General features: G+C 47.6%; 1 protein-coding gene across 1 annotated transcript; it reads right to left on the reverse strand.

Moving 5' to 3' along the window:
- Positions 1 to 2,252: 2,252 nt before the first annotated feature.
- CD37 (CD37 molecule) lies at positions 2,253 to 17,683 on the reverse strand. The gene is made up of 9 exons (XM_081837483.1): positions 17,527 to 17,683; positions 14,726 to 14,800; positions 14,464 to 14,536; positions 13,335 to 13,459; positions 12,394 to 12,468; positions 10,623 to 10,727; positions 9,445 to 9,654; positions 7,751 to 7,834; positions 2,253 to 2,788 (listed from the first exon to the last, which is right to left on the reverse strand). Exons 2-9 carry the CDS (start codon positions 14,789 to 14,791, stop codon positions 2,711 to 2,713), a joined length of 816 nt encoding a protein of 271 aa, XP_081693609.1. The 5' UTR covers positions 14,792 to 14,800; positions 17,527 to 17,683; the 3' UTR covers positions 2,253 to 2,710.
- Between the last annotated feature and the right edge of the window lie 3,898 nt (positions 17,684 to 21,581).

Raw genomic sequence — 21,581 nt, forward strand, 5'->3', positions numbered from 1 at the left:
TGGAAAAGCTGCAAGTCAGCAGGATGAAGAACTCCCTTGTCGGGACCAGTTCTGCCACAGACCAGCTTTGGACCAATGTACGACTTCCCAACAGCCTGTGGCACATACAACCCACTTGGGCTAGGAGGAGACTTCTGAGAGATGCCATCAAGCTAGAGCAGCCAATGGGAGGAAGAGGTGTGGCTAAGAATGCCCTTGATAGCTATACCTCTCCTGTTCCTTGATTGTTGTCGTTCTCTTAGGGTTGAGGCCTGCTTAGTCGTTCTTTCTAGAGGCCATCTTAGCTTGCTCACATCTCCAGAGTGCAAAAGAACCAAAGCAAAACAGCCATTTAGGGATTTTTATTTATTTATTTACAAAACAGGATAATAATAATAATAAAAAACCCAACCCACAAAATGCACAAAACAACCCCAAATACTGTTAAGAAGCAACAAGCTACGGATAAAGGTGAAATTATATATGCGTACCTCATTCCACCAGCATCCTCCCTTTTAACCTCTGTTCCCTCACAACTCCACTATAGTGGTACCTCTGGGTGCGAACGGGATCCATTCCGGAGCCCCATTCGCACCCTGAAGCGAACGCAACCCACCTCTGCGCAGGTCGCGATTCGCCACATCTGCGCATGCGCGTGACATCATTTTGAGCGTCTGCGCATGCGCGAGCGGCAAACCCGGAACTAACGTGTTCCGTTACTTCCGGGTCGCCGCAGAGCGCAACCCGAAGCTACTTTAACCCAAGGTATGACTGTATGTCAAACATCCAAGTGGTTTCTATGCATAAACAGATACACAACACATGCAGCAAGTTAGAAATGGGCTTTCCCATCGGACAATGTACAGGTATAAACAAGTGGAGCAGAATAACAAAAGTAATGACAAATGATGTGAGTTGAGCGCAACTTTTCCAAATAGTTACCAAGACGTGGGGAGGAGAAGGGGCTTATGTAGCTCCAGCCAAATCTCTGGGAGACCACCAATGTATGCATGCACACACTGACAGGATTGAGAGCAGAAGCTGGCTTTGTTGGGCAGCTGCCAAGACCTAGAAGTGTCCAAGCAGGACCCATGACAAATACCTGCCCTCGGTCCCCCTTAAAATACTTGTTTCTGGTCTTATTGTTCAAAACAGGCTAAGATGCTGGATCTAGAGGCCAGATTAACTTTTGCACCATGCCCCACAGCCATCCCCAAATCTGGAACTTGCCTGGCAGACACACAAGCCCAAGACAAGCAAAGTTTTCCTCCTTCCCTGCGATTTCAAGTGTTCACAATGAAGACGTCTTTACCAGAGCTGGCTACGCTCGCTTGTGTTTCTTTTGTGTAAGAAGAGCCCATCTGAGAAGAATAAGTGCATTAAAACTGTTGGAATGGGGAGGCAACCTGTGGCCTTCCAGATGTTGAATCTGTCTGAGGTGACGAGTTGGGAGCCCAACAACATCTGGAAGGCCACAGGTTCCCCACCTCCTGTGCAGGCAGACAAAAATTGGATCAAACTTGTCATGGCGAGGAAGCCCACAGTCTCAACATGCGCAATAACAGAATTAACAACCAGAAAATGGGAAGGGGAGAGCAGGGCCGCGGGGTAGAGAAGGGCTTCAGAACAAAGGTTGGAAGTTTTGTAAGGACTGGAAGGGGGGAGATTGGAGGGGACAATGGCTGTTCTCACCTAGGCATTTTCAGCAAATCCAGCCAAGGTGACAGAGCAAGGGTGGGCAACCTGTGGCTCATGTTGCTGGACTGTAACTTCCATCATGCCTGTGATGGTTGGGGATGATGGGCGTTGGGAGTCCAGCAGCTGGAGGGGCCACAGCATGCTCATCCCTGGGTTAGACATTACAGTACAAGGTGTAAACTGAGTGGGTTAAAAGAATTTCACAGGCACTCCCTTATGTTTTGGAGTACAGTTCCCATCAGCCCCAGCTAGGAGGGCCAGAGATTGTGAGAGTTTTAGTCTAGCAATACCAGGAGGGCCACAGGTTTCCCACCCCCGATTTAAAATGTCGCACCTGAGCACCATCGCTCAAAAGCATGGCTCGTCCAAGTTCTCAGTACTTTTCTTTCTTTCGCTGCTAAATAAAATTTAAACATTTTAACATCAGCTTTGTTTTCGTACTACGAAAGGCAGGATTAATTCCGAAACGAGCTTATTAAGGAATTTTACGGAATAGTCAATAGAATTGTTAATGGTTGTTGTTATTAGTAGTAGTAAAAAAAAACACCTTTAAAAACACACATTTGCTTTCCAAGTTATGTTTTGTAACCCACTCGAGTCTGGCAGTGAACTCTTTATTCTGCCAAACAGTGCTGAAGCAAGGTCTAGCCTTGGATGTCACGAAATGAACACTCAAGAGCCAAAATAATCAGAAAAATGTCGGGAATAAATCTTTTGGCATTATTACATCAAATTTCGGAATAGATAAGCTTATGTTTTGGGGAGATTTAAGGGCTAAATCATCTGTTTTGCTGTATGAAGAGTTCTGCAGGGTATTGTAATGGATTCTCCTGACAGCTGTAACTCCTGAGAGTTTAATTTCTTTCCTCAAGGTTATGGTAGAACCAATCCTAGCTCTGTGCAAGGAAAGGTTAGGTAGAGAATCTCCATAGGCACGTTGCAGCCCTGAAGTGGAAAGTTTTGAATTTAAAGGGATGGATTCCATTGCCGCCCCCTATAAAATCTGGAACACTGAGAAGGGGCGATTCGACTCCTAGGAATAGCGAGTCAGCTTGTCATAGTTGGGTCCGATGGTCCTACACAGAAACATCGATAGCGTCATGAGGCAGAGCTGTGGGAAGAGAGAGATCCAGTTAAAAGGGCTCACGTTTCTGCTCTGATACAACCACTGGCACCAATGGGGGGCAGCCCCAGCTGTATTTCATGGGACATTGATCACCCAGAGGGTGGACCTCACAGGAAACACCAGGGCAGCCTTCGCATTCTGGAGTTGCCTGGGCTTTTTAAAAACAGGTTTATGGAAGAAAGCAGAAGGCCATTATCTCTCCCCCCCCCCCCGCCGCCCCCATCTAGCTGGATAAGGAGGGAGGAGAATTTAAACTATCTACAGTGTTTGAAATCCCCCAGGTGCCACCTAGTGCAGGTCCAATTGCCACCACATGGAGACCTGATGATGCCAGGTTCGCGACTGACATCTCCATCTGGCTGGCCCCGCCAGCTTTCTTAAACAGGTCACACAAAACAAATGAAATACCGTGAAAATCCCTGAAACGAGAAGTAACTGACTAGAAATATTATCTTGTGGAAATCAACTAAATAATAAAAATCAAAAAGCTTAAGGGGGAAAATTAGAAAAGCCTAAAATAGAACAAAGCCTTAACGGGATGCCAGCTACAAACCTCGTTTCACTGAACTATTCAGTTTACTCAGAAGGAAATAGAATTTTAAATGACCAAAATTCAAACAAGGGTAGAACCCCCAAAATTCTGACATATTATAATCCTAGCTCGACCTAGGTAAAGCAAAACAGGTCAGCAGAAAAGCTTGTTTACTGCATTTATATCCCACCTTTTCCTCCAAATAGTACATGGTTCACCCCCCTCCCATCTCAGTTAATCCCTACAATGACCCTGTGAGGAAGGCTAAGAGGCTGCGACCGGCCCAAGGTCATGGCTGAGTGGGAATTTGAACCTTGATCTCTCAGGTCTGATACTTTAACCATGACACCACACTGGCTTCCTAGATTCCTACTACAGGCCAGCTCTATGAATTAAGCAGGTAAATAAATATGAGGAAAGCAAAATATCACTTAAGAGAAGGCTCTGAAATATTTTCTTGATGCCTGAAATGTTTTTTTATTATGGGTTGTTTTATTTGATTCTTTAATGTGTTGTAAACCACTTTGAGTTTTCTTATTAAAATATAAAGCAGTATAGAAATGAAATTAATAATAATAAATAAATAAATAACTAAATCCCACGGGTGGGGGTGGGGAGGAAAGTCGCCCAAACATTCCATTGTGGCAGCCGTAACCCAAGTTTAAGGTGCCATTTGGTGACTGACCTATATATCTAAAAGTTTTTAACACTGTCTACAGATTATCCAGCAGAGGGAGGGTTCTTCTTTTTAAAGGTACGCTTTCATTTCTCCTTCCAGTAACCCCCAGGAGGAGGCAGGCAATCACCAACACCCATTTTGCACGTGGAGAGGAAGTGCCTCACTCAGTGCGTTATTCGTGGAAGTGGCTGAACATGAGCTCGCATCTCCTGGCAAAACAGTTTCTACACAGTTGCGCAGTCCGTTTCCCCTGCCAGAACTTGCACCTCAACTCAGGCCCATCTCAGCACAGGCTGAGGTAGGAGTTTCAGGATCAGCATCCGAGGCCCAGCAGCCCGCGGTTTATCTGTAGGAGCGTGCATGCACACACACACACACACACACACACACACACACACCGCGTGCGCTCCACACCCATAGCAATCCCAAGGCCAACACAATGCGGGGCTTGCCAGAACCGTCTCATTCTTGCAGTTAAAGCGCCGTTCCTTAAGTAGAAGGATACAGTCCCTGGCCACCACATTTCCAAATGGTCTAATAGCCAAGGCACCCATGCACACACATCTACAGCACTCAGAAGGACATACAGCATCTGGAGTGGGCCACAGACCAGCATGGAAACATGCAACGCCTGACGTCGTAAGGATCACAAGGCAATGCGTACAGAGCACTCTGAACATTCAGAAGCACTACACAAGTGCTAATTATTTTGTTACCATCATGAAAAAAAACACCCTGCTTTTCTTCTACTCTGGAAGGCAATGCTGGTCTTGTGCTAGTGACAATAGGCATTGTTCCGCTACAGACCAAGTCTATTCAAAACATTCAGATTCGGTTTATGAAGCGGAAGCATGGTGGGTTCCGCCTTCATTTCAATCTGTGCACTTCGACCTGTAAAGCCCTACTTGCCATTCATTCCAGATATGAATAGGCAGGCAGGCAATTATTCAGTGGTTCAAGCAGGGAAGCAGAGAGAGCACTTCAAGAACACAGGGCAGCTGCCTTGCACTGTACAGTCAGACCCTTGTCTCAGCATTTTCCACACACCAGCAGTGGGTCCCCAGGATTTAAAGGCCGGGATCTCTTAGTCCTACCTTGAGACCCTCTGCATGCAAAGCAGGTGAATGCATTATTCTATATTGTTTTATTCTTTTGTTTTGCTTTTTTATTTTATTTGGAGCTTTGTGATATTTGGTGTGTTTTTTTTACTTGCTCTTGCCTTGGCATTTCAAAGAGCTGCTGTGTCTAAATACTGGCTTTGGAATGGAAGGAGGTGCTGACGAGATCAGAATGGTGTGTGCATCTTAGAGGGAGCAGGGTGGGTTATCAGTAATAATTCCTCCCTCCCTAAAATATAACCACTCTGAACTCCCTCCTGTTGCATTTTAGCTATATTTTGACATTTTCTTTCTAGCCCCTCCACCGCTTTCTTGTTCTCTTTCCCCTCCTCTCTTTCTTTTATGGAGGGTAGAGGCTTGGGCACTCTAAACACTTCCTCTTCTTGCTCTGAGGGGGCATCAAGGCTCCCCTTGCGAAGCAGCGCAGAGGGCAGGCACGTGGCAATTGACTGCGAGGAGGAAAAGAGGGAAAGGAGGCGCCGATACACACCGATTTGCAGCAGCTAAATCCCTACCAGGCAGAGGAAAAGCTCAGCCTTCCCACTTCACCTGGAGTAATTACCTTGCCAATACTCGAAGTAGATGTCCCTGTGCAGGCAACAGCAAAAGGGTTTAAAATAAGCAAAAAAATAAATAAATAAACAGAGAGGCAGAGGAGGTTTGGGAGAGTGCACTTGGGGAGGGAGCACAAGGAAAACATGCAATTCCTGGTGTGTGTGTTGCTTTGTGTAGCCAAACAAAACACTGCATTCACAGGCATGCCTGGACACATGGCAGGGAGGTGCATGGGTCTCAAGAACCACAAAGCAACCTGCTTTTCCACATAACTGCAGCAGCCAACACACAAAACATGCAAGCAGGCCACAGCTGGCCTCAGCACCCCACTTGCCGGTGCCAGCAGGGCAGTCCACATGCCCTTACTGGGCAGGTGTTGATCACACAGCGCACTATATAATAAAGGCCCAAACAGCTGGGACAGGAACCTGCCAAGCCGCTGGAGGTGGCAGTGACGAAAGGCAGAAGGATGGCGGAGGCGAGGGTAGAAGGAGCTAAACACCCCATTCATTCATTCACTCACTCACTCACTCCCTGTCATATCCCACCTTTCCTTCAAGGAGCCCAAGGTGGTCACATGGCTTTTTGGCTCCCCATTTTATCCTCCCAACCACCCTGTGAGGTGGGCTAAGAGTCAGTGACTGGTCCGAGGTCACCCAGTGAGCTTCATGGCTGAATGGGGATTTGAACCCTGGTCTCCCAGGTCGTAGTCTGACACACTAACCACTACACCACACTGGATCTTGGATCCTCCAGATTCAAGGGCAACTCTGGTTCCCCTGTTGGTAGCGATGTTGTTAGAGGGCGGCTCAGGTAGTCCAAGCCCCTGGTGTTTTGTGGGAGGCCCTAGATCAAGTGCTCTTCCGTCGGCACACCACCTTTTTTAGTTTTGTTTGTTTGTTAATGCTTATAGGGCAACTAGGGCACATCAACACACAGTTACAGGGAGGCCCCAGACACCCACCATCTTAATTTCCCAGAGACATCTATACAATCTGCATATGCAAGTTTTATGTAAATTACCTAGTAACACACTCACTTGATAGATCAACCAGGCAAGCTCAGACTCCCCAAATCCCAAAGAGGTAACACCGTGCCCTCTCACTTAACACTGAAGCCTGGGCTGTGTGTGCCACATGTTCAGTGTTTTTCAGACCAGATAGTTGGCTTAGCAGCTGCACTAGAAGCTGCAGTTTGCTTTCCCTAAAAATCTATAGAAACAGCAGAGCCAAGTGCAGTCCTCCAAAATGAGTTCTCTATAACCCACCCACCCCAAATTCTGCCTCCCCAACTTAGGAAGCCAGTCAGGAAGAACCCCTTCTCCCCAGAAAGACAAAAAACAAACAAAACCCTGTAATCTGAGAATTATGGGGAAGCACAGGCTAAGAATTCACCAAGGAATTCACAATGACTTCAATATGCTAGCTAGCAGTTTTGATGACCAACACACACACAAGACCAAAATCATGCACAGGCCATACAAATAAAAGCCCACACAAATCGGATTTGGGCTGGAGGGGAAATGAGAAGCAAACAACAACAACAACAACACCACAATTCCAAATGTACACAGCTAATATACCAAGGCAGGCCCTTGAGCAAAACCACATCAGTGCATGCATACAAATACATTCTCATCTGCCACCTGCTGGGGAAGTAGAGGATTTCATGGGAGCCACCACTATGCAAGTCCCTGTGCTCTAGTGCGCTGATCAGGATCATGCACAGCAGCTGCAGGAACTACAAGAAAGGTTTTAGGCTGAGGAGGGGAAAGGGCAGACCATCTCTCACCCACATAGGATAGTTCCACAGTCAACAGCACTTAGTGGTCCAGACTGGAGCAGCACTTACAGGCACCGCTTGTGGTTTTCCTCCACAGAGCACCAAGGTGGCAACACTGGTATACTTCCCTCCCCACCCTTGCTTGACCTGGGAGGCCAGGGAAGAAGCAGAGCTCCACCGCAACCTCCGCTACTATTGGCAATGCCAGCAGTTCTACTCCTTGCAGAGCTGTGGAGAACCGCAGCCACACCAACCCGCAGCAGCTCGCCCAGACCTCTTACCTCCATGAGCGCAATCCCAAGGCTGATCCCCACAATGGTGATGATGTTATTTGTGAGCCAGGTCTGGACGCCGTCCATGCAGCCCTACAATTGGACAAAGGCGTATTTGTTAAAAAAGGCTGCTTGCTTGCATGCGTGCATGTTCCGAGAAGATAAGGGCTGTCAAGCCCACCATTCTGCGTCCCACTCAGCAACCAAATGCATCCAAGAAGTCTGGGAGCCGGGCAGCAAGGCAATAGCCTGCCACAAGTTCTGTATTCAACTAAGCACTGCTTCTGAACATGGAGGTTCCATTTGGCTACAACGGCCAATTGCCACTCCAAATCCTATCCTCCATGAACTTGCTTAATTACCCATTTAAGCCATCCAAACCGGTGGCCATTCCCAGCAGTGGTTGCCAACAAGGAAGGACTGTGGGGGGCAGATGTCCAGCCCCCACTCCCAGGAGATTGAAACAGAGGACCACCGGCCCCCACAGCAGAGCTGTCTTACTGCATTTTGAAGTAGGTGAAGTGAAAATGTTGCAGTCTAAAAAGCAGCCCCCTTCTCCCACCCCACCACTGCCTGGTAAGACTATTACGTTCAGTCTAGCACGGTCAAAACTGCACCACTGTTACTCCACATTGCATGGGAGTGCATCCCATAAATTAACTACACAGTGTGCAGAAAAGTGTTTCTTTTTGTCTGTTCCTGAATTGACTGCCAATTCCCCCCTCCCAGCACACATTTTTACATTGATTTTTAACAACCAATGTGCAGACAGAAAACAAAGAATCAAAAATGTAAACCATAAAGTATTGCAGCCTAGAAGGACAAAAGTACGAAAAGATAACAACATAGCTCCAAAGAGATAATAATATGTTAACTCACGCCAAGGTTCCCTTAATAAAGATTTATAAAAGTACTCTCAACCTCCAAGTTCCATCATTATTGTGAACAAAGGCTCTATATAGGCTTAACTGAGCCAGACATTTTGCATGTATCATTTTAAACATGTGCCTCAATATTTATATAAGAAATAAAATCATGTCATCTATTTCTATATGTCCTTCAAACTCTGCCCTTTAGGTCCTTTCAGTTTATGAGATACCTTTCCAAGGAAGGCAATTTGCCAAACCCTCAAATGGCAGAATCCTAATTATTAAGATAGGGGTTGCGAGTGGCGCTGCGGTCTAAACCACTGAGCCTAGGGCTTGCCGATCAGAAGGTTGGCAGTTCGAATCCCTGCAACGGGGTGAGCTCCCGTTGCTCGGTCCCTGCTCCTGCCAACCTAGCAGTTCAAAAGCACGTCAAAGTGCAAGTAGATAAATAGGGTACCGCTCCGGCGGGAAGGTGAATGCTCTGGTTCTCCAGAAGTGGCTTAGTCATGCTGGCCACATGACCCAGAAGCTGTATGCTGGCTCCCTCGGCCAGTAAAGCAAGATGAGCGCCACAACCCCAGAGTTGTCCGCAACTGGACCTAATGGTCAGGGGTCTCTTTACCTTTAATTATTAAGATTAAAGGTCTTCTAGGATTGCTGCCGATCCATTTCACTGGGTGACTTGGGAGTTCTAGAATTAACGGGGTGGGAAGAAAAAGCCTCTTTCTATCCACTTTCTCCAAGCCATGCAAGCCAAGCTCAGAGCACCACAAGGGTTGGATTCTGACCAGATAAGTATTGCAAGCTTCCTCTCCCCTGCCTTCAGCGACTCACCATCTCATAGACGGACCACGGTTGCCCGTAAGAGTTACAGAAGCCTGCGATCTTCGGCCTGGTGGTGGGGGCAGCGGTGGTGCTGTTCCCTGGCTGGCCAGGCTGAGAGACGTTGCCGCGGCACGAGCAGGGATAGAGGTGGTAAGAGGAGTTCTTTATTATGCTGTTCTCCATCCAGTCATTGGAGAGGATCCATCCGCAACACTGGAGCTGCAGGGAGGCAAAAGAGAGAGACCATGAGAAGAAGACCTGGGGGCTGGGAGAGAAAGCTACCCCAGGGGCAGAGGAAGGGGGGCGATGGGGGCGGTCCACCCTGGTGTCACCACCGAGCGGGTGACAAAATGGTGGGCGGCACTCACAACGGGGCCTGCAGCGCGCCAGCCTATCCCAAGGGCCATCTAGTCCAACCCCCTGCAATGCAGGAAACTCAGCTAAAGCACCCATTAGCCATCCAACCTCTGCTTAAAAACCTCCAAGGAGGGAGTCCACAACCTCCCGAGGGAGACCGTTCCACTGTCAAACAGCTCTTAACAGTCAGAAAGTTCATCCTAAATCTTAGAACCTCCTTTCTTGTAACCTGAAGCCATTTGTTCGAGTACTACCCTCCAGAGCAGGAGAAAACAAGCTTGCTTCATCTTCCATGTGACAGCCCTTGAGATATTTGAAGCTGGCTATCCTATCTCCTCTTTTCCAGGCTAAACATACCCAGCTCCTTCAACCGCTCCTCATTAGGCTTGGCATGAGTTTCAATCTGGTTTTTAGCCCATTGCTTTGTTGATTTTTAATCATTTTTGTAATGTTTCAAATAATTTTTAACTCTGATAATCTCGTTTTATTCTTTTAGTAAATTGCTTTGGGTGCTTTTTTTTTTTTTTACACAACTGAGTAGTACATTAATTTTGCTAAATTAATTACCGTATTTTTCTGTGTATAAGACTAGGTTTTTTCCCTAAAAAATAATGTAAAAAATCAGGGGGATGTCTTATACATGGATATATCTCCCCCCATTTTCTTAAATCTGAGTCCCCAAAGATAGGGGGCAGCTTATACATGGGGGCATCTTATAGATGGACAAATATGGTAAATAACCAAAGAAAGCCACCCATGAACATGGCAGGAGGAATCAAAAAGGCAGAGAAAACTTGGGTGGGCATTTCTTCTTGAGGAAAGTATCTTACCTCCATCTGCACATAATCCCAGCTCTCCTCCTCATCCGTAGACGGATTATATGTCCCATAGTGCTCAATTATTTCTGTGACATAGTCACCAACCTTTGTGTTGAGCTGCATGGGAACAAAATTAAAGTTAAAAAGTCGGCTCTCCGACAGCAGCAACAGGCATTAGGGTGCTCTTATTCTCTGTGTGCCCTATAGCAAATTTCTTATAGTGTCTTCTTGGGTTGGCATGACCCCCCCCCAAAAGGAATGCTGGCTGTTTCCTTACCAGCTGCCCAGATACAGGCAGGGGGGAAATGAAGCCCCTGTAAACAAGGTTGAAAAATTGTGGTGCCCGGTTCCCCCTGGGTTCTTGAAAACCGAACAGAGGTGACGTACTCTTCTTGAGTGGCACGCCTTCTCTGAATCTACACTTGCCCCACAAACTCCTAAACAGAAGTACATGTGAGAGCATTGGGTTTTCCTGTTTACTACAGTGGTACCTCAGGTTACAGATACTTCAAGTTAGAAATGCTTCAGGTTACAGACTCCGCTAACCCAGAAATAGTACCTCCGGTTAAGAACTTTACTTCAGAATGAGAACAGAAATTGTGCAGCCGTGGTGCGGGGGCAGTGAAAGGCCCCATTAGCTAAAGTGGTACCTCAGGTTAAGAACAGTTTCAGTTAAGAACGGACCTCTGGAACGAATTAAGTTCTTAACCCGAGGTACCACTATATAGGAGCTGGCTCATTGCACAGAGCTTAATAGCTGGCCCTCGCGTCAATCACACAGCCATTCCTCCTCCTTCCAGGATAATTTAATTTAGAGAAAACTCTGCCAAATAAATGGCCTAGAAATGCTTTTTTAAAAACATAGAGCCTGCCTGAAAGCGTAGAAGGGAGGGTTTAAGAATCTACAATGGAGCCAGAGCCTGAGGCTCAAGGGTGGGGAAAAGCAGGAGTTCACCACCCAGCCAAAAGAGAGAAGAGATCAAAAGCGCACCCACGGCAGGAGGGAGAGCTTTCACCCTGCTCTCCCCTGCGTGTGAGTCACAAGCACTCGGAGAGGGAAAGGGAGATCAAAGGGCATGAGCAGCCCTCTCTCGTGTGCCCCGCTTGTGCTTTCCTCCGCTCAGGCAAGGAAACCGAGGCTCAGTCAACAGCACACGCAAAAAGAACAAGGCGGCGGATTTGTAAGGGGGTAGAATAACACTTTCCACTTCAGACACTGGCGGGGGAATCTTTGAAACGTTTTCCCCTGTGTCAAACAAACTCTGTCTGCGAGTGGAAAAACCAGCACACAGGAAGTGAGTGGAGCTAGAACCCATTCTCCCCAATGTGCTAAGTCATCTACTTTCAGGGAAACTATTACGCACAAAGTGCTGCCCCCCCCCCAGCAAGTTGAGACAGTATGGTTGCTTCTGTCACCTCTGCACTTTATCACCTCGTTCCACTGTGTGTGTAGAGGCCCCATACACACCACACATTTACAGCACACATTTGCTTCTCCCCATCTGCCCCCCAAAGAATCCTGGGAGATATAGTTTGCTCGGGGTGCTGGGTTTCGTAGCTCTGGGAAGGGTAAGCTACAGTTGTCATAATTCTTGGGTTTGGCCTGTGTGCCTTAAACGTATTACGTGTATCCAGCCTAGCGATAAAAGCGTGGCGAGAGAAATGGAGAGATAGATAATCTGATGTTTTTATTTGGACCGCGGTGGGGGAAATCCCAGGGCAGCCCCGCACTGACCCTCCCATGAGACACGCAGGTTTCACATTTTATCCAAGTGCCACTCACCGTTTTGCTCTGCGAATATACCAAGATTCCAATGATGATCTGGGCCAGGAAGAGAAGGAGCAGGAAGGCAAAGTACTGGTGGGGCACAGAGAACAAGAGAGGCCAGTGAGACTCAGCCAACGTCCCACCACAGCCAGGAGAGCTACTGCAAGTCTCCCTCTCACAGGAGGAGAAGCCTGGATGCCGGCTGAGATGGTGGTTCCTCTCACCTCCCCACAAACACTTTCTATGCCTGCAGCTCCAGGGATTCCTTCCTGACTGCTGCTTTTTACTCTGTGTCTCCCCTTGCTTTCCACAAGTACAGAATCTACCCCACAAGGGAGGCCCAGCCCCTGGATGTTTCTCCATGAGGTGGACAACCTGTTACTTCTAGGCAGGGTCCTGCCCCCTTGGCACGGTCCGTGGGGCTTCAGGGTTCCCAGCATGCTATGTCTGCTGCCTGGCTGTTTGTTGGGCCGCTATTCAAGACGCAGGACCCTTTCCTGCTGTAGTGACTGGCTGGCATTCAGAAGAAAACACGAGCCTTCCCTTCTTGGGATATCTTCCATCTTAAATGCTGATCAATAAAGGCTACAAATTTTCTTTGCAGCGCCACCCACCCAAATAATTTCCCTTGCCTCTTTCTGCACCTCTTCCAGCTCTACACTATTCTTTTTTGAGGTAGTGGGGTCAGAACTGTACACAGTATTCCAAATGCAGCAACACACCACAGATTTATATAACATTGTGAAGCTACTGGCAGCTTTATTTTCAGTCCCTCTTCCAGTCACTCCCAAGAGTGGGATTTGTCTTTGGCCACTGCCACCACATGTGCGTTCTTGACCCACCCAGTCCTGCTTCCAGAAAAGGCCTGCCAACTCCCAGCAGGCCTTGCTTTAAACCCCTTATGCCCGAGTTCCTTTTCTTGGTCCCCCCCGCTCCCTCTCTCTGTACATACTTACACATCCTAGCATACACTTGATTTCCTTGAGAGAACCTAGGCAACCGAGGAATCCCATCCACATGGTGAGGATGCCGACCCCACAGAAAATATAGGACCAGATCTTGAGGGCATAATACGCCGACCCTGGAGAGGGAGTTAATAGGTAAAACATCAGTACGGCCTGTCTTGACAGGAAACTCAAGAGGCCAGATATGGCAGAGAATATTTTTAGGAAGAAAAGCTGCCTTATGCGGAGTCAGACCACTGGTCCATTGTCTGCACCAGGGTTTCCCAAACATAGGTCTCCAGCTGTTTTCGGACTACAGTTCCCATCATCCCTGACCACTGGTCCTGCTAGCTAGGGTTGATGGGAGTTGTAGTCCTAAAGCAGCTGGAGACCCAAGTTTGGGAAACCCTGGTCTACAATGACTAGCAGTGGCTGCCCAGGGTTTCAGACAAGAATCTCTCCTACGTGGAGATGCCAGGGGGTTGAATCTGGGACCTTCCTCACACAAGGCAAATTCTCCACCACTGAACTACAGTCCTTTCCCCAATTTTGTTAAAAGCCTACTTCTCTCCAGCAACCTGACTGGAAATTTTCCCTGGTATAAGGGTTCGGTGAAACAACAGGTGCTTATGGGAGGGTGTTCTAAGGGGCTGAAATGCTACACATGAGCTGCCATGAGCTACCCCACAGCCTTTTCCCTGCAAAACCCAAAGCGTAGATGCAGGAGAAAGCAGGACCAATATGATGCCAAGGTGGGGGAAAGCGCTGGTAGACAGCTGCAGTGGCGTAGCGTGGGTTGTCAGCACCCGGGGCAAGGCAAGTAATTTGCGCCCCCTAACCCGTGGATTTGCGCCCCCTAACCCGTGGATTTGCGCCCCCTAACCTGTGGATTTGCCCTAACCCCAGATGTTGCACCCGGTGCAGCCGGCCCCCCCTGCACCCCCCACGCTACGCCACTGGACAGCTGTAAGGAAAGGTCTGTTTTTTGTTCTCCTAGAATTTCCCCAGTGGGATTAGTGGGTGGGGTGCAGTGTCAGTTGGGACGGAGGAATATTAGCAACCCAGGAAGGAGAAGGGAAAGACGAGTATGTGAAACAGGACTGAGAGCCCCCCCACCCACATCCATGCTGACGAGACTCACCTAGGACAGCCGCAAAACTGTCCCGGTCAAAAAGTAGCCATAAGCCAAAGCTAAACAGAAGTCCTCCGAGGAGCTGAAAGAAACAAGGAGTGGGGGAAAGGTTATAAATCTATGTTCCTACATATTGCTTCCAAGTTTCTTTAAATCTTTCCTCACCCTCCATCAATGGGCTTCTCAAAGGGCAAACGGGAATCATACTGATGGGCCCATCTAGCCTGGCATCAGGCCTGCCCCCCACCCCACCCCCAAAAAAGGTACTCACAAAGAAGAAGAAATTGAAGAGGAAAAGGAAGTACTTTGTGACAGCGATGCAACCTTTGCGGGACATTGTGTCGTCCTGTGGGGAAGGAGAAGAGTGTCAAGGGGAGAGACAAAATACAAATCCACTTTGGATTCTTTTTGGCAGGGCCCATTTCCCTCCCAGCCTCCTCATGCTCCCATGTTTGTTATCTCCACACCAATCCTCAAGGAAGGTTATTTCGTTTGGGTTCTTTAATTTTCCTTTTTTTGAAAAAGGAGCTCTGAGTTGCGACCTCTCCTGTAACTTAGAATCCTAAGTGATGAAATCATAACAGCGGCTCACTCTGTTGCTGGGGAAACGTTGGCTGTCATCTTGGGGTTGCCTGTTCCATTCCAGGCCTTGCTGGTTGAGGTGGGGGAAAGGAAGGAGTAAACAGAGAGGATGGAGGCCTCTCCTCCACACCCTAACCCTGATCCAGGCCTCACTGATAACACCCATTGCGGCTGACAACTGGTTCCATGTGATAAAACAGTCCCACCCATTCTTCCATTAGGTTGCCAGTTGTTTAGCCTGCTATGCCTTTAAAAACAGTTTGAGGGATTGATAATCTTTATTTCCACATTGTAGGAAGCTTTATCGGCACATCGAAAGCTGCTGTTGGAAGGCCCAATCTTTTTTTATTTTCTGGTCAGTTGGAACGCCTATCCACCAGACACACACACACACACACCCTCTCCAAAACCACACTGTTTCCATCTGGCTGCAAGAACTGAGCCTGCACTGTCTCTAAGTGGCCTGCATTGTCTCTGAAGCTATGACCACAGCCTCACAGCAGCTGAGTCCAACATGAGGAACCGTTCTTAGGTTTATCAAAAAAGCAGGTAGACAGCAGGAATAGAGAATGCAGAGGGACAACCATCCACTGCGGCAAGTCTATAGGACAGGCACCATTTAACTTCCCAAATTAAGTTGCTTTGCAAGTTTCAAGCTACATTCTCAGAAGCAGAAGTTCTCATTAAAGATAGCTATACAGATCCACAGACAGAGATAGATTAGAATTTACCAGCAGCAAACTCATTCTCTGAGTGTGGATCCTTATATAGCTAAACAGCAACACCCACACCAAGTTTTACAGAAGTACCCCCAAAAAGTGGATTGAGAGGGCGCTACAAAACAGCCCACTGAGGGCTGAACATGCTCAGTGGTTATGGAATGCTGACTGATAGTTCAGGGACTTGGAAAACCAGGTGTAAGGGAGATTGGAATGGAGTGTCGTGGGAAAGGTCAGGGCTGGCTGGTTGGCTGGCTGGAACTCGGAACAGTAGCACTCTAGCCTACAACATTTTGCTGCGGGTCCCACCCATATTACTGAATACAAGTTGTCAGGGAGCAGCAGCCAGGGAAGGCTTCGTGCCCTGTGTCTGGCCTTCCTGAAGGCATCTTGTTGGCCCCTGTAATAAGGCAAGATGTTGAAGGAGATGAACTTTTGCTCAGGGCCAAAAAGGATCTGTTCATGTTCAGACATGTGGCTGGGCAACAGGGTGATGGAAGAAAATGCACTCTACCCATGGCCAGAGGCATTCTCACTGTACGTCACATGTTCCCACTACCCTCAGAAAGATCCTTCAGAACTGAGACTTGCTAGCAGGACAGATGATATCATCTCAGAGCAGACCAGAAGAGGAAGTGGTCGTTTCTGAAGGTGCTGTGCATCATAGATTCTCAGAAAGAGACAGGCTCACTTCCTGGGCTCCTTAGGCAACTGATTCTTATAATCTCTCTCACAAATCTCTGTCTTCTTGCGTGCAAGACCCACAGACTCACTCCTCTGCCTTTCCATTGGCTGAGCTAATAACTCACATCTGCAGCAGTGCCAGTTCACACACACATCTATATGCCACCTTCATTTGTGAAAACACAGGCCTCTGTCACATCTGCTCATTCACACCCTGTTTCAGCAAGACGGTTCAAGCTCCACTCATCATTGTTATGCATACAGAAGTATGCGCAATCCAGATCACTTATGTAAGCTGTCCATGACACATTTACACTCATGGGAACGACTCGAGTTGCACAAGAGCTTTTCAGATTCCGTGTTCAAGGGAGCTCTCTCATATGTGCAGGTTCACAACCAGTGTCTGGCCTCTTGGACCTTAAAGAGCACACCAGCCTTCACCTCCATGGGTGTTTTGCACAAGGGCACTTTTAAATACTTTGCACACACCAGACAGACATGCGTTTTGACAAGGACAGGCGTTTTTGCCGGGTTTCCTCAATATACAGTCAGTAGCAAAATGACACATTAAACCACAAATCAACAAGTCATGATCCTCTTTGTCAAAGTCCCTTGGGTCCACACATACTGTCCACCTCTGCCTCGTTTTTACACGAACAGTCCTCTCTTCTTCTGCCAAACAGGCTTTTTAGTCTAAACTGGTTTCATCCCTCACAGTGACACTGAGAACGCCCCCCATCACTGACTCTGAGGCCTCGAAACATATCACACCCCAAGATTCCCTCTCAACGTCTGCCCCATAAGCAGCCCACTTGCATCTCCAGCCAAGCCCACCCCCATCACTTGCCCCATAGTTGACTCACTCAAAAATTAACCCCACGCTCTACAATCAAGGATGTTATTCGAGGACCGAGTTTGGATCTCTGAGCTATGAGCCAACAGTCCCAACCCCAGATATTTTCTTTAAAAACGCCCTTATTCGCTTTTATTCCCTATCTTCTCCATCTCCTACTGACCTCTTAACCCTACAATGTTCTGCCCTGGGACTTCTCAGCATTCATTAAAACCCGATCTAGGAATGGCTCACCTTTCTGTATCACCCAGGCAGCCTTTTGCCTCTTCTTTCTGCTTTGCTGTTATCTCAACCTCTCGCTCCGCTCCCCGCAACCACCTAATAATTCGCCTTCTTTTGACGGTCCAAAGTTTCCAAACTTCGCTCATCCACCCAAAGGGGCCCACCTCCCTCATTTGCGCCTCGCGTTTCTGATTGGCTGCCTGGGGAGCAAAGGAGGCGGGGCTTGTGTATTAACAATTAATAGATTCCAGCGTTCCACCCACAGCCGCCAGTTTCCAGCCACCCTCCCCCTCCCTCTTTTGTTGCGGGCTGCCTTTTTTTTTTTTTTTAAGGTGGTGCCGCTTCTCAAGGGGTATTTGGTTTCATGACGTTTATCCTCTGCGCCCTCCACATGCTGAAAGTGGCACAAGCACAGCGCAAGTTGTCCTGATCGTACGCACGGCTTTTGCAGGGAAGCCACACAAAAAAATCCCCAACCCAATTATGCCAGTAAAAACATCCAAAACCAGGGGTTCAAGGCACCATGCCTCGCATCTCCGCGCGTTAATTTATATTGGGAAATAATTCTAGAGTCACAGCTCAAACCAATTTCCGCGCATTGCATGGCGAAAATTATAGATCCAGCATTTTTGGGGGACAGATCCATCGTACAGGGGGAGGGCTCTACTTGGTTTTCACATGGGGACGCCCAAATCTACCAGCAAGTTAATTGCTCCTCAAGTCACTGTCCACGCTGGATAAAGACCCAGGGCTCTGCAGGGTTGCAGCAACTTTCTCCACTTCCCAAAGACGCTTCCTCGTGATCGTAGTTTTCCCATGGAGACATTCCAGATCCACTGCGGAGCTACCAGGCTATCGGCTCACAACACCCAAAGTAAATAAACCTTTGCTTTGTGGCACTGCTGTGGTACAGAAACCTGAATCTGAAGCATGGACACACTTTTTTTTCTAAGGAGAGATTTGGGGCTTTTTCCACCCTTCATGAGTTGCAGACAAATAGGGATTCCATCAATGACACCATTGACCATAACATCCTTCTGGACCGTCTAGAGGGGCTGGGAGCTGGGGGCACTGTTATACAGCCCACAGAATGTCTCGCCAGAGTGGTGCATGCTCTAGTTATCTCCCGCAGACTACTCCGGACTACTGCAATGCGCTCTACGTGGGGCTACCTTTGAAGGTGACCCAGAAACTGCAATTAATCCAGAATGCGGCAGCTATACTGGTGACTGGGAGTGGCCACTGGGACCACATAACACCAGTCCTGAGAGATCTGCATTGGCTCCCAGTTACGTTTCCGAGCACAATTCAAAGTGTTGGTGCTGACCTTTAAAGCCCTAAACAGCCTCGGTCCTGTATACCTGAAGGATCATCTCCACCCCCATCGTTCAGCCCAGACACTGAGGTCCAGCGCTGAGGGCCTTCTGGTGGTTCCCTCATTGCAAGAAGTGAGGTTACAGGGAACAAGATAGAGGGCCTTCTCGGTAGTGGTGCCCACACTGTGGAATGCCCTCCCATCAGATGTCAAGGAAATAAGCAGCTATCTTATTTTTAAAAGACATCTGAAAGCAGACCTGTTTAGGGAAGTTTTTAATATTTAATGCTGTATTGTTTTTAACACTCGATTGGGAGCCACCCAGAGTGGCTGGGGAAACTCAGCCAGACGGACGGGGTATAAATAATTTATTGTTATTGTTATTGTTATTGTTATTGTTATTGTTATTGTTATTGTTATTGTTATTGTTATTGTTATTGTTATTGTTATTGTTATTATCATCATCATCATCATCATCACCATCTTATTGCTGTTAACCTGTAAGCCTCCATTCAGTTTGATAGTACTAATCACCATTCATTTTGATAGTACTGATAATGACCAGCAGCAGCAGCAGCAGCAGCACAGAGCATGGTACAAAAGAAGGGATGTTAGAGAAAATGCAAAATTTAAATTTAAATGCAAAATTTAAACACCCAAGAGATGAGCTGTGGTTTTGAGCTCATTCAGCCTACGTGGTATAATTCACACACATCTTTCTCTCTGTTGGTAAGATACAGGAACTTCCTTCTGCTTTCCATTTCCATAGAAATTAAATATGTTGTACAAAGAATTAATTAAGGCTACACTCCCAAGTAGTCTGCGGGACTCTCTCCTGAGTAAGCACTCACAGGATTAGGCAGCATGTTAAGAATGCATGTCATTTCTTTAATCGTTGCTAAAAACAAGTTCACTGGAAAATTAACTGTGGTCTGTTAACAAGCAGCTTTGCTGAATCATTTCAGGCTTAGAACTGCTTAGGCCATGTCTTAAGTGTTGCACAACAAATGACAGAACAATATGGGCTGCATTCACATGGCAGTTTATTACCTTTCCCCAACCTTTTCCTAATTGTTAATTTCCACATTATTGAGATTTCACATGACTGGTACTTGAATGGGGGCAGCAAGCTAACTTGGCAGTCTCAGGGCAGGCCACGTAGCAGCCACAATTCTGTCTGGGGAGCTGCCACTGTCTGCTTAATTCTACCTGGCAGTAGGGCTGACCCTGAGAATGAGGAGGCCCATTTGCACCATACATTTAAAGCAGTATCACTTTTAACAGCCATGGCTTCACCTAAGGAATCTTAGGAACTGTCATTTGTTAAGGACACAGGATGTCATTAGGAGACTCCTATTTCCCTCACAGAGTTCTCTGAGAAGACAGGTTGACTATTAAACCACTCTGGAAACTGCAGCTCTGTGAAGTCTGCTTTAAATTCTCAGCGCCTGGAAAGTATAGCTCCTAGGATTCTTCGAGGGAAGCCATGACTGTTTAAAGTGGTATGATCTTGTTTTAGAAGTATAGTGCAGATGGGGCCTAGGAGAGAAAGAGAGATCCATTGCTTGTGCTCCAAATGGATCCTCCTCTGAGGAACTGGCAGAGCTCATCTGCGTAGTGTCAGAGCTGAGGTGGTTGGGTCTGTGTTCATGTCTGCGTCTTACCTAGTTGCAAGCTATCGATGGATCAGGACGGGCAACGTGGGACATGAGAATGAAGAGATTCCCGATCCCCTCATATATATTTTTTCATGATTATCATCACTGCTATTACTATTTTGAACTTAAAGTCAACACAATCAGAACAAAACTAAAATGGGGAAGCTGGTTTGGTGGGGGAGGGAAGGAGAAAAGGGGGGAAATCCTTTTCAGCTTATCAGAGAGGCCCTTAAAGTTTAACAAGTTCATCGCAGGGGTTTACTCTTGGCATTGTATTGAATCACTTTTGCTACTGACTGTGAAGTGTTGGGGGGAAACCACTTCAAAGGTCTTCTATTTCTTCTGCAGATACTGCTGAGCATCAGTGGGTGCAATTAGTTAATTTTAGCTGCATACATACCCTATGTTCAAAGCTGTCCTGAAGCCGTAGCTTACCTGGCAGCAATTCAGTCCCAAGGGTCAATCCACACAAACAAAGTCCAGGAAACGCAGTTCAGAGTCAATCCAAGTAGCCAAGTCTGAAGTCCAGCAGTCAGAATACAGTCGAGGGTCAAACCCAAAGCACAGTCCAGTAGAGGTCCAGGCATAATCCAATCCAAGGTTCATCAACATGGGCAGTTGAGCAGACACAGCATCTCAGCTCAGCTTTCCCCTTGTACTTTGCATGCTGGTTGAAATATCTGGGTTTGATGAGGCAGGTGACCCTCACCTGTTCTGAGCTGGGCTGTGGACCCTTGCCTGCCTCAGCCTCCTAGAGTGCCACTCCCACTGCTCCCTACACCTCAGAGCCTGCCATGTTTGTGGGGACAGGCGTCCCTCTCGTTTTGGTGATGGGTCCTGCTGATCTGGTTCCTGTGCATTGACCCCCATTCCCTCACCATCCTCCGTCACCCTGTAAGTACTTCCTTCCCCATCCCCTGCTTGCCCTGGTATGTCCTAGTCCCAGCTACATCCCTTGCCAGGATCCTCTTCTTCCTCACAGTCAACCAGCCAGCTCATGACAAAAGCACATTTAAATCACATTTTCCACCTACCCCGAAGAATCCTGGGAACTGTAGTTTGTTAAAGAAATTGTAGCTCTGTTGGGGGGGGGG

This window comes from Podarcis erhardii, assembly GCF_964252035.2.
Source record: "Podarcis erhardii genome assembly, chromosome: 13".
NCBI lineage: Eukaryota > Metazoa > Chordata > Lepidosauria > Squamata > Lacertidae > Podarcis > Podarcis erhardii.